General features: G+C 44.7%; 1 protein-coding gene across 3 annotated transcripts in view; it reads left to right on the top strand.

Moving 5' to 3' along the window:
- The window catches only part of LOC127411817 (SERTA domain-containing protein 2-like), a 346,503-nt gene that overhangs the window by 257,725 nt on the left and 76,881 nt on the right, over positions 1-11,897 (top strand). Inside the window, exon 1 of one of the 3 annotated variants that reach the window (XM_051647623.1) lies at positions 5,316-5,322. The exons of 1 other annotated variant lie outside the window; for it this stretch is intronic. Coding sequence is in view for 1 of the 2 variants with exons in the window: in XM_051647619.1 (XP_051503579.1) it covers positions 9,847-9,929 (83 nt within the window). In the remaining variant the exon portion in view is untranslated. Of the gene's footprint in view, positions 1-5,315; positions 5,323-9,727; positions 9,930-11,897 lie in introns of those variants that run through there. One more of the 3 variants, XM_051647619.1, reaches the window with a different exon arrangement.

Genomic DNA, 11,897 nt, shown 5'->3' with positions numbered 1-11,897 from the left:
CTGAGAGAGAGAGAGAGAGTTGTGAGTTGCTCATCCACAGACTCCAGACAGACAATGAGCAACTTGCTACAGAGAACAGTCAGGAGACCAGCGACAGCACTGTCACACAGCCAGCTCAGTGCAGTCCTTCTCAAACACAAAACCGTCAAACGCTTCACCATACTCCAAAGCACTCTCGGAAACCACAAGTCCGGAAACTACAAGCACCAAAAACAGCAGTTCTTATAGACTCAAATGGTAAGTTCTTGCACCACCGAAAGCTCTTCCCTAAACACACGGTTGGCAAATTCTGGTGCCCCACAACAAACAGCGCACTCCAAATCTTTTGTCACTCCACTCTGCACAACCCACAGAACATCATCATCCACACAGGAACCAACGACCTCTATACCCAGAGGGAAAGAGTTGCAGAAAGTGTTGTAAGAGTGGCTAAGAAGGCTCACAGGGAATTCCTGCAGGCCAACATCACCATCTCAACCCTGCTACACAGGAAGGACTACCCTGCTGACCTGATCAATAGCGTCAACCAGAGGATAACAACTGTATGTTCCAGCCTTACAGCCATCAACGTTGCCCACCACCCAAGTCTAATGACTGTGTATATATATGGCCATGTGCACCTAAGCCAGGAGAGTGTAAGAGTCTTCACTTAAAACCTAAAAGACCTCTCCTACATACGTGCATTCACTGTCAGACCACAGTCTTCCTTATCAGACCACTGTCAAATTAATGTGTTCCTAAAGAAAATCCAACACCACAGAACAGACCAAGGGCACAGCAGCCTGTTCAAAATGAACCCAACATACAAATGGTCCCCAAAATATGAGTCAGAATTCTTTAGTGCAATTAGCTCCAAAGAAATGTCCAACCTAATCAATAGATTTCAAATAACACAGTTATTTGTACTGTGGATTGACGTAAATTCCACAGTACAACAAATCAATTATATTTATCAAAGGTGCTCAATCAAAGCAAACATACTCCGTACAAACAAGAAAACTAAACTAAAAACTGGGGATGAAATTTGGTTTGATAAAGAATATAAAATTAAAAGAAAACTACTCAGACAGCTCTCTAACCAAAACACAGAGAGCCACACAAAAAAGAAACCAGACATAATTATTGTGAAGCACTCAGGGATTATAATATACAATACGCCACAAAAAGCAACAACACCTAAACCACACTCTTAATGAAACTGAAGACTCAATTAATAATAATCAGTTCTGGGAAAAATGGAACAGTCTGAATAAACAGCACAGCCAAGACATAGCCATACAAAACAAAGAATTATGGAAAGACTATTTAAAAAACTTTTTCAAAGAAATTTCTCCAGAAAATCTCACACCTGAACAGAAAAACATGCAAAATAATAAAGAGTCAATTGGAATCTACAATAAAAAAATAACCAAAACCCTTTAGACTATCAGATTAGCAGAGAAGAATTGACAGATGCACTTAAGAAACTAAAATCCAGAAAGGCATGTGGTTAGACAACAAGAACAGAAATGCTGAACCACAGCCCTGCAGTAATGCAGGAGGCCTTGTTAAAACTGTTCAATCTGGTTCTGCAAACTGGCTATTTTCCTGTGTAACAAACTCCACAGCAGAAGGGAAGGAGAACACAGGGAAGTGGGTTTTCCAGGCTCAGGTAAGACTTTTAATCAGCCACTTCAGTGCTTTTCAACTTCACAAACTCAGCTTCACAGGCACTTAGTCTCTTAAACACATTAGCTTTTACAGGCACGTAGTTACTTAAACACATCAGCTTCACAAATACAACAGAATGAACGCAACAGCTTCAGGAGCACCGTGGCCTTCCTTGTGCCAGACTCTCTCTCTCCTCTGCTGGTGGCGTGGCTGCTTATATGCGGCTTTCCCATGCTCACTGGAATTAGAAACAGGTGTTAAACATAATCTAGCTCAGGTGCAAGCGCCCTTACTGCTTTCTCTCTCTCCGGATGGACGCTTGACCACGCCCCCGCTGCCACATCCTTATACCTGGAGTATTGTTTTAATACACCCATTATATAAGAGTAGAGACAAATTCGACCCCAATAACTACCTAGGCATTTGTGTGAACAGTAATCTGGGGAAGACTTTCTGTTATATCCTGAAGATATAGGCCTTCCTTTCCAAGCACAATGTCTTGAGTAAGAGTCAGATTGGATTCCTACCAAACCACCGCACCACCGACCACATTCACATGCTACAAACGATAGTCAACCAGCACGTTCATCAAAAAAGCAAAGGCAAAATTATGCATGTTTTGTTGATTTTAAAAAAGCATTTGATTCCATTTGGCATGATGGCCTATATTATAAAATTCTACAATCTGGCATTGCGGGGTAAAATGTACGACACTATCAAATATATGTATTCGGACAACAGGTGCGGAGTTAAAATTGGCAATAAAAGAGCAGAATTCTTCACTCAAGGGCGTGAGGTGAGACAGGGCTGCAGTTTGAGTCCAACTCTGTTCACCTTTCACATTAATGAGTTAGCAGTGCTACTAGAACAATCTGCAGCACCCGGTCTTACTCTTACTCTAAATAATTCTGAAGTTACATTTCTTCTCTATGCTGATGATCTGGTGCTGCTGTCAGCTATTGCACAAGGACTACAATAGCATCTGGACCTGCTGGAGAACTACTGTCAGAACTGGGCCCTGACAGTCAGTTTGAAAAAAAAACTAGAATTATGATCTTCCAGAAAAAAGCCAGATTACAGGAAACCAAATACACATTCACTCTGGGAAACACTGCAATAGAATACACCCTACACTACAACTAACTCGGTCTAAAAATCAGTGCTTCAGGGGTCCGGTCATTTTGGTCTGGCAGTGAATGCATTAAAAGAGAAAGCTAGAAGAGCATTCTATGCTATTAAGGTCAAATTTACCCAAATAGACATTCCCGTAGCAATTTGGTGTAAAAACTTTGATAGTATTTTAATGCCTATTGCCCTGTATGGATGTGAAGTTTGGGGTCCACTCTGTCTGGCAGATTACACTAGATGGGACAAACACCCCATAGAATCCCTGCATGCAGAATTCTGTAGAAACATTCTATGAGTTCAGAGAACACCTACTAATGCATGCCGGGCTGAACTAGGCAGATACCTCCTAATTATACATACTGAAAAACGATCCCTCAAATTTTGGACACACCTAAATTCAAGTTCCTCTAACACACTGCAACATGAAGCCCTTAAAACCCAAGAGTTGAAGCCTAAAACCAGTCCCCTTTGTCAGCTGGCTCTGAAACTCACAAACCCACTAACAACTAAGAAACACCAGTTTCAGACCAGCACTGCTGAACAAAACAGAATAAACCAAATCATAAAAGAAAGCAAAAATTCATATTTGGACCACTGCGAAAATTAAAGTAAAAACCAAAGCAAATTCGAACGTTATCGGGCCCTAAACAGAAGGTATAATCTAGCAGAATATCTCCACACTGTAAGAGATCCAAAACAGAGACGGATCCTCACCAAATACAGACTCAGTGATCACAGTCTGGCCGTAGAAAAAGGCAGACACAGACAAACATGGCTTCAAAAGGAACAACGAGTCTGTGCTCACTGTGACACTGGTGAGGTAGAGACAGAGACACACTTTCTCCTTCACTGTGAGAAATTTACAGAGGTGAGAGAGAAATACTTTGACAAACTCTCAAACCTCATGCCACAGTTTTCCAGTTCAGCAGAAACAGATCAAATGCAGGTGTTACTGGGGAAGGACAATCATGCATCAGTTGCAGCAAAATTCATTTTTGAGCTGCACACACTCAGAAACCAATTACTGCCTTAATGTACTTCGTTCACAGTATTTTTTTTTTTATTATTTTTTTTTTTTTATGATGTTCATAATGTCTTGTTAAATGCTTATTTTATTTTATATTGTATAGTGTATATCGTTATTATAGTTTTTCTTTTATTCATTACCTGGCACCTTATTTTAATTCAATTTTTATTGTTATTTATTACTGTTTTATTATTATTATTTGTCTTGTCATTTATCTGTTTTGTGTATTAATGCTTTGGCAATATTGTATGTAAACACAATCATGCTAATAAGTACTTTAAATTGAAACTGAATTGAGAGAGAGAGAGAGACAGAGACAGAGAGTATACAAACCCATGTAAGATCAAACCATGTTCTGTAACTCAGCTGTTGTCATGCAGTAGAAAGATGAGCTCTGTATAGGACCACCCTCCAAATCTAGTTCCAATAAAAATGTCTTTCTTCTGCTTTTTTTGCTGGGACTTCCTTAGCGGTGTTTTAACAATTGCTTTTAAAGGCATATTCCGGGTTCAATACAAATTAAGCTCAATCAACAGCATTTGTAGCATAATGTTGATTAGTATAAAATTTATTTTGATTTGTCCCTCCTTTTCTTTGAAAAAAAAAAAAAAAAAAATTTGGCTTACAGTGAGGCACTTACAATAGCAGTCAGGCCCGGTTCCAGATCAAAATCATTGAGGGTGCTTCTGAAAATAGTTGGGGTGCTCTGTATAAAGTGGAGATGTATCATAATTACAAATTTTTAAATAGATTAAATCATGTTTAAATGCTACTCAAACTACGTAAAGAAAAGTTTGTTTTTTTAATGTACAAAACATTTATTGCTTCATGTTTTTTCCCCCATGATCTGTCGCTGAAAATGACAGCAAAATTCTGCGCCTGCAGATTAGGACATACTGATTTGCAAAATCATACACGTTTTTACATTTTGATGCAGCATTTTGTTTGCATTCACAAAATGCAAGGATTTTTGTGTGTTTGCTGGTATTCAAGAAAATCTGCTTGCCAATTTACAGTATTAGTCTTACATATTCAATTGAGCAGGGCTGTGTGATTATTTTGGTATTGGGACCACATCAGCCATTCAGTAGAACATGGAACAGAGAAGATAAAAAGTTCTACATAGTTTTATCTTTTAAGCCCAGACATGCACTCAATGAATGATGCACAATTTTCTGAAGTGTATACTGATAGGACCATTCTGTGATTGCTTGAAGTTTTGCTGCTATACTTCATGTAACTATCATGTGTTTGTAAAACTGAATAAAGGCTGAATACAATTATTAATTGGTTATTTTACCATACTTCAATGCAGTGGTAATTTAGTATTAAATTTAACACCCTATATCAGGAGTCTGGTTTAAAAGTAAAATTAAAATATTCGGGAAAGAGTTTCTTAAAGCTTATTTTAATGTTGGCCGCAAAGTGGACCCGTTTACTTGTTTTATTTTCAGAACATTATCAACCTTGTGGCAGCGGGGGTGTGGTCAAGCATCTCTCCGGAGAGAGAGAAAGCGGTAAGGGCGCTTACACCTGAGTTAAATTATGTCTAACACCTGTCTCTAATTTCAGTGAGCACGGGGAGAGCGGCATAAATAGAGCCACACAGCAGTTAGACGAGAGAGAGAGCCTGGGCACGGACTGTGAAATCAAAAGTTATTACTATTACAAAGTTGAGAGTGTATTTTGTAAGCTAGTTTGTGGATGTTTTTCAGACTGTGTTATCCAACAGCGTAAAGCCCTGAGAGTGTGCATGTGCTGCAGTGAGGAAAATAAAGATGCCTACCTGAACCAGGAAATCTGCTTCTCGCCTCCTCCTTACACTGAGAAGTGTTACACTGGTGCCGAAACCCGGGAACTGAAGTTTGGTTGAAGATGGATGGAAGTTGGCGGAGATCCTCCAAGCCCTCGCTGGCCTACATCGGAGCCACCAGCAATCCCTGCTTGAGCTCCAGCAAGATCAAGACCGCCGGTTTTTGGAGCTCATGCGCACTCAAGCAGAGGACCGACAGGCGATCCGGAGCCTTCTCAGCCAGGAGGCATTCCCAGCTGTGACCCCGGACACCCACACGCCGTTACCCCCGCCTGCGTTACAAAAGATGGGGGCGGCGGACGACCCAGAGGCGTTCCTGGATCTCTTTGAACGCACCGCCGAGATCTGGGGCTGGCCGCTCGACCAGTGGGCGGTCCGACTCATACTGCTACTGTCCGGGGAAGCCCAACTTGCGGCTCAACAACTACCAGCGATGAGCCTCCTGGCCTACGGAGACTTAAAAAAAGCCATCCTGCAACAGGTTGGTCGGAGTCCGGAAGAAAGTCGTCAGCTCTTCCGGAGCCTGAAGTTGGAAAACTCCGACCGCCCGTTTGCCTTCGCCCAACGGCTCCGCGACGCCTGCCGAAGATGGTTGCTAGCGGGGGACCGCGGCGTCGACGGGATCATCGACCAGGTGGTACTGGAGCAATTAGTACATCAACTGCCAAAAGGGACGGCGGAGTGGGTCCAGTGCCACCGCCCGGCGTCGCTGCAGGAAGCTATCCGTCTTGCGGAGGACCACATGGTGGCGATCCCGAGGGCGGAAGAGCCCTTCCTCTCTCTCTCTCTTCCCCCTGTCTCATTCCCCTTCCCTATCTCCTCTCGTTCTGCTCTCTCTCCAGGTCCCGTTCCTGCCTCACGCAGACGAGGAGGACTTCAGCCATGGAGACCAGTTCCCTGGGTGTGGGAGGCGACACCTTCCCCTATTCCAATGCCCCGCCGCTCTCCCCCTCAGGGGGGGGGCGCCCGCCGACGCAAGTGCGGGCGTAGCGCCTGGGCTGGCCTGCTGGAGGTGCGGAGACCCGGGCCACTTCCGAGATCAGTGCCCTCTGATGGAGCTGGGGACGGTGGTGCGGGTCTCTGACCTCCCACAGGCTGCCCCCGACCGGGCCGGAGCGTACCGGATACCGGTAAGTGTCAAGGGGGGTACTCACCAAGCGTTGGTGGACATACATTGGTCACAACTAAAACGGTGAAGGTGAAATGTGTACACGGGGATATTCAAAAGTATCCGTTGGTGACCCTGACGATTAAATTCCGGGGGGAAAAGCATAGAGTGGAGGCCGCGGTTAGTTCCCGCCTCACCCATCCGCTGATTTTGGGGACTGATTGGCCTGACTTTAGAGCTTTATTAAAGGGAATTTGCGCGGATGGGTCTTGTATGAAGTTAGGGAGATGTGCAATGTGCAATGCTCTGGCAGGGGAGGCGGAGCCGGGGCCGTCCTTGACAGCTCCATGTCATAATGACGAGAGGGGGGAGAGGCTGCAGCCCCTCCCCTTCTCAGGGAATTCCATGAGGGGGATTTCCCTTTGGAGCAGTCACGAGACGAAACCCTCAAACACGCCTTTGACCAAGTGAGAGTCATCGATGGTCAATGACTCCGGCCTGACATCGCCCTTTCATACCCCTATTTGCAATTATAAATGAGCGGTTGTATAGAGTGACACAGGACACTCGGACCAAAGAGGATACAACCCAACTTTTGATTCCAAGGAGCCGTCGGGAAATGGTATTCCAGGCGGCTCATTATAATCCCATGGCAGGTCACTTAGGAGAAAGGAAGACACTGAACTGTCTAATAGCCCGTTTCTATTGGCGGCGATGTCCGCAGGTGGTGTGCGGCATGCTGCGAATGCCAGCTGGTTAACCCACCGGCCACCCCAAAAGCGCCATTGCGCCCTCTCCCTCTGATCGAGGTCCCCTTTGAGAGAATTGGAATGGACCATTGGGCCATTAGAACGGTCAGCACGCGGACATCGCTTTGTATTGGTCCTAGTGGACTATGCAACACGATATCCGGAAGCAGTGCCTCTTCGCAACATCTCAGCACGCAGTGTTGCGGAGGCACTCTTCAAAATAATCTCCCAGGTGGGGATTCCGAAAGAAATCCTCACCGATCAGGGCACAACGTTTATGTCACGGACACTACGCGAACTGTACGAGTTGTTAAATATTAAATTGATTCGCACCAGCGTATACCATCCTCAAACAGATGGCCTGGTGGAACGATTTAATAAAACCCTCAAAAACATGATTCGTAAGTTCGTGCACGACGATGCTAGAAATTGGGATAAATGGCTCGACCCCCTGTTATTTGCAGTACAAAAGGTCCCGCAAGCCTCCACTGGCTTCTCCCCATTCGAGCTGCTGTATGGGTGACGCCCACGCGGTGTGCTTGATGTATTGCGAGAGGCCTGGGAGGAGGGACCTTCAAACAGTAAAAATGAAATTCAGTACGTTCTTGATCTTAGAGCAAAACTCCAAACTTTGGGGCAGCTAACACAGGAGAATTTGCTCCAAGCTCAAGAACGACAGCGCCGACTGTATGACAGGGGAACTCAGCTAAGGGAATTTGCACCGGGAGATAAAGTGCTTGTATTGCTTCCCACATCGAGCTCTAAATTACTCGCCAAGTGGCAAGGACCCTTTGAGGTCACACGACGAGTGGGAGATCTCGATTATGAGGTTAAACGAACCGATAGAGGGGGCGCACGTCAAATATACCACCTCAATCTCCTGAAATTGTGGAGGGAGGCGGTTCCCGTGACGTTGGCTATGGTAGTTCCTGAGAAGGCAGAGCTCGGACCGGAGGTGAGTTCAAAACATAAACAGTTCACCCCGGTCATTTGCGGAGACCACCTCTCACCGAGTCAACTCACGGAGGTTGCTAGGTTGCAACAGGAGTTTGCGGATGTGTTCTCTCCTCTACCAGGGCGTACAAACCTCATCCATCACCACATCGAGACCGAGCCGGGGGTCGTGGTACGTAGCCGCCCCTATCGATTACCCGAACACAAGAAGAAAATCATTCGGGAAGAATTGGATGCAATGCACGATATGGGGGTAATAGAAGAGTCCCACAGCGATTGGTCCAGCCCAGTTGTTCTAGTGCCTAAGAGCCACGGGTCTGTGCGATTCTGTGTGGATTATAGAAAAGTCAACGCGGTGTCTAAATTTGATGCATATCCAATGCCTCGCGTTGATGAGTTGCTCGATTGGTTGGGCACTGCTCATTTTTATTCGACATTGGATTTGACGAAGGGTTATTGGCAGATCCCCTTGACACCAATTTCCCGTGAGAAAACCGCCTTCTCCACACCATTTGGATTACACCAATTTGTGACACTTCCGTTCGGTTTATTTGGGGCCCCAGCTACATTTCAGCGTCTCATGGACCGAATCCTCAGACCGCATTCAGCATACGCCGCTGCCTATTTAGATGACATCATCATTTACAGCAATGATTGGCAGTGGCACATGCAACATCTGAGGGCGGTTCTGAGATCGCTGCGCCGAGCGGGACTCACAGCGAATCTGAAGAAGTGCGTTATTGGACGGGTGGAGGTACGGTATCTGGGGTTCCACTTGGGCCACTGGCAGGTACGTCCCCAAATTGACAAGACAGCAGCGATTGCAACCTGCCCCAGTTCCTGGGGCTGGCTGGCTATTATAGAAGGTTCGTACCTAATTATTCGGACGTCACCAGCCTGCTGACTGATCTCACTAAAAAGGGAGCTCCAGACCCGGTCCAATGGACGGAGCAGTGTCAGCGGGCGTTCACGCAAGTTAAAGCTGCACTTTGCGGGGGGCCGCTTTTACATTCACCTGACTTCTCTCTCCCTTTTGTTTTACAGACAGATGCTTCAGACAGGGGGCTGGGGGCCGTGCTCTCACAGGTGGTGGAGGGGGAGGAGCGCCCGGTGCTGTACATTAGCCGTAAACTCTCGTTGAGGGAAACTAAGTACAGCACAGAGTAAAAGGAGTGTATTACCATCAAGTGGGCGGTCCTCACTCTCCGATACTACCTGTTGGGGCGGGCCTTCACACTCTGTTCCGATCACGCCCCACTCCAGTGGCTCCACTGCATGAAAGATACCAATGCCCGAATCACCCGTTGGTATCTAGCCCTTCAGCCGTTTAAGTTCAAGGTGGCCCACAGACCTGGAGCGCAGATGGCTGTCGCCGATTTCCTTTCCAGGAATCGGGGGGGAGTGGTAGGCAGGCCGGATGCCGCCCCGGTCTGAGTCGGGCGGTGGGGATATGTGGCAGCGGGGGCGTGGTCAAGCATCTCTCCGGAGAGAGAGAAAGCGGTAAGGGCGCTTACACCTGAGTTAAATTATGTCTAACACCTGTCTCTAATTTCAGTGAGCACGGGGAGAGCGGCATAAATAGAGCCACACAGCAGTTAGACGAGAGAGAGAGCCTGGGCACGGACTGTGAAATCAAAAGTTATTACTATTACAAAGTTGAGAGTGTATTTTGTAAGCTAGTTTGTGGATGTTTTTAAGACTGTGTTATCCAACAACGTAAAGCCCTGAGAGTGTGCATGTGTGAGGAAAATAAAGACGCCTACCTGAACCAGGAAATCTGCTTCTCGCCTCCTCCTTACACTAAGAAGTGTTACAAACCTGTTTACATGCTCATGGGTCATGATGTGGGTCTTGTTTGGCACCCCATTCAGCACACAACTGAATAAAACAGACTGCATGACACTGATAAATGATTACTGCCAGAGTAACATTCACATACAGTTGTGAGGGACTTCAGCATTTCACAAATAACACAAAGAACAAATATTTTCCTCTCTCACTTGGTTTTACTCACGTGTCCCCTCTGTGCATTACTGAGCGCTAAGTTGTTGTTTGTTTGTTTTTTGCGGAGAGAAAGTGTGTGCACTCGCATGTATGGTTGCAGATTACATAAATTAAGTATGACATAAGGCAAAATATTTCCAATTTGTGTAAGTATAAATCTCTGATTGGGGTGTTGCATCTATTATCTGGCAACCCTGAGCATATAAAAAGCTTATGGATGCGCGATAGGCCCAAAAGCCAGATAAATGAAAGATCTAATAAAAAACGTTAATTATAAATTGACCCACGTGCAGTAGTTTGCCCTAGTCTGCAATTGAGGGTGCTCTAAGTTTCATTTGAGGGTGCTTAGCACCCTCAAGCACCCCCGTAGAACCGGGACTGACAGTTAATGAGGCCAATCTGTGAATGGTGAAATACTCACTTTTTAAAAAGTATAGGCGAAATAAGACGTAAACAATATGTGTGATAACATGATTTTTAGCGCTTACTAATCTTTTCTGTGTAAAGTTATATTCAATTTTACAGCTTCATTGTCATGATGATGTAACGCTGTGAACCCTAAAACAACCATAAAAACGACAATTTAAACAACTTTGCAGCTAAAAGTTTTAACAGAATAATAAATGTGAGTGCTTCTATAGAATTATAAGCTTCATATTTCTACCTTTAAACCCTCCAAAAATTTGCCCCATTCACTTTCATTGTAAGTGTCTCACTGTAACCTCAATGTTTGCTTTTTTTATTTAAGAAAAGGATGAACAAGTTGAAATTATTTTTTGTGATAACCACTGTGCCACAAATGATGTCGAATGAACTTAACTTGTACTGAACACGGAATATAGCTTTAATGTGGCTTCCGAACAATATATGGCTTCCATTTATGTAATTAGACATGTTAAAAATAAATCTTACCTATACTGCTTCTAAACATCTCAGGTATGTTCTGAGACTTATTATAGTAATATAGAACATATGGCAACTATGAATCTGAGTGAACATCCATGACGTGTGGAGTCCTACAAGGCTCAATTCTTGCACCGCTCCTGTTCAACCTGTATATGCTCTCACTAGGCCAAATTATGAAAAAGAACCAAATTGCATACCATAGCTGATTTTCCTAGACCTATCGCCAAATGACTACAGCCCCATAGACTCTCTTTGCCTGTGCATTGATTAAATCAACAGTTGGATGTGCCGAAACGTCCTCCAGTTAAACAACGACAAGACAGAGGTCATTGTATTTGGCAACAAAGGTGAAATTCCCAAGGTGAACACATACCTTGACTCCAAGGGTCTAAAGAAAAAGGAATCTTGGTGTCATTTTGGAGTCAGACCTTAGTTTCAGTAGTTTCAGTAACTAAATCAGCCTACTATCATCTCAAAAATATAGCGAAAATTAGATGTTTTGTATCCAGTCAAGACTTAGAGAAACTTGTTCATGCATTTATCACTAGTAGGGTGGAC

Source organism: Myxocyprinus asiaticus, chromosome 21 (genome assembly GCF_019703515.2).
Source record: "Myxocyprinus asiaticus isolate MX2 ecotype Aquarium Trade chromosome 21, UBuf_Myxa_2, whole genome shotgun sequence".
In the NCBI taxonomy this organism is placed as follows: domain Eukaryota; kingdom Metazoa; phylum Chordata; class Actinopteri; order Cypriniformes; family Catostomidae; genus Myxocyprinus; species Myxocyprinus asiaticus.
This window is presented reverse-complemented; position numbering and strand designations above follow the sequence as displayed.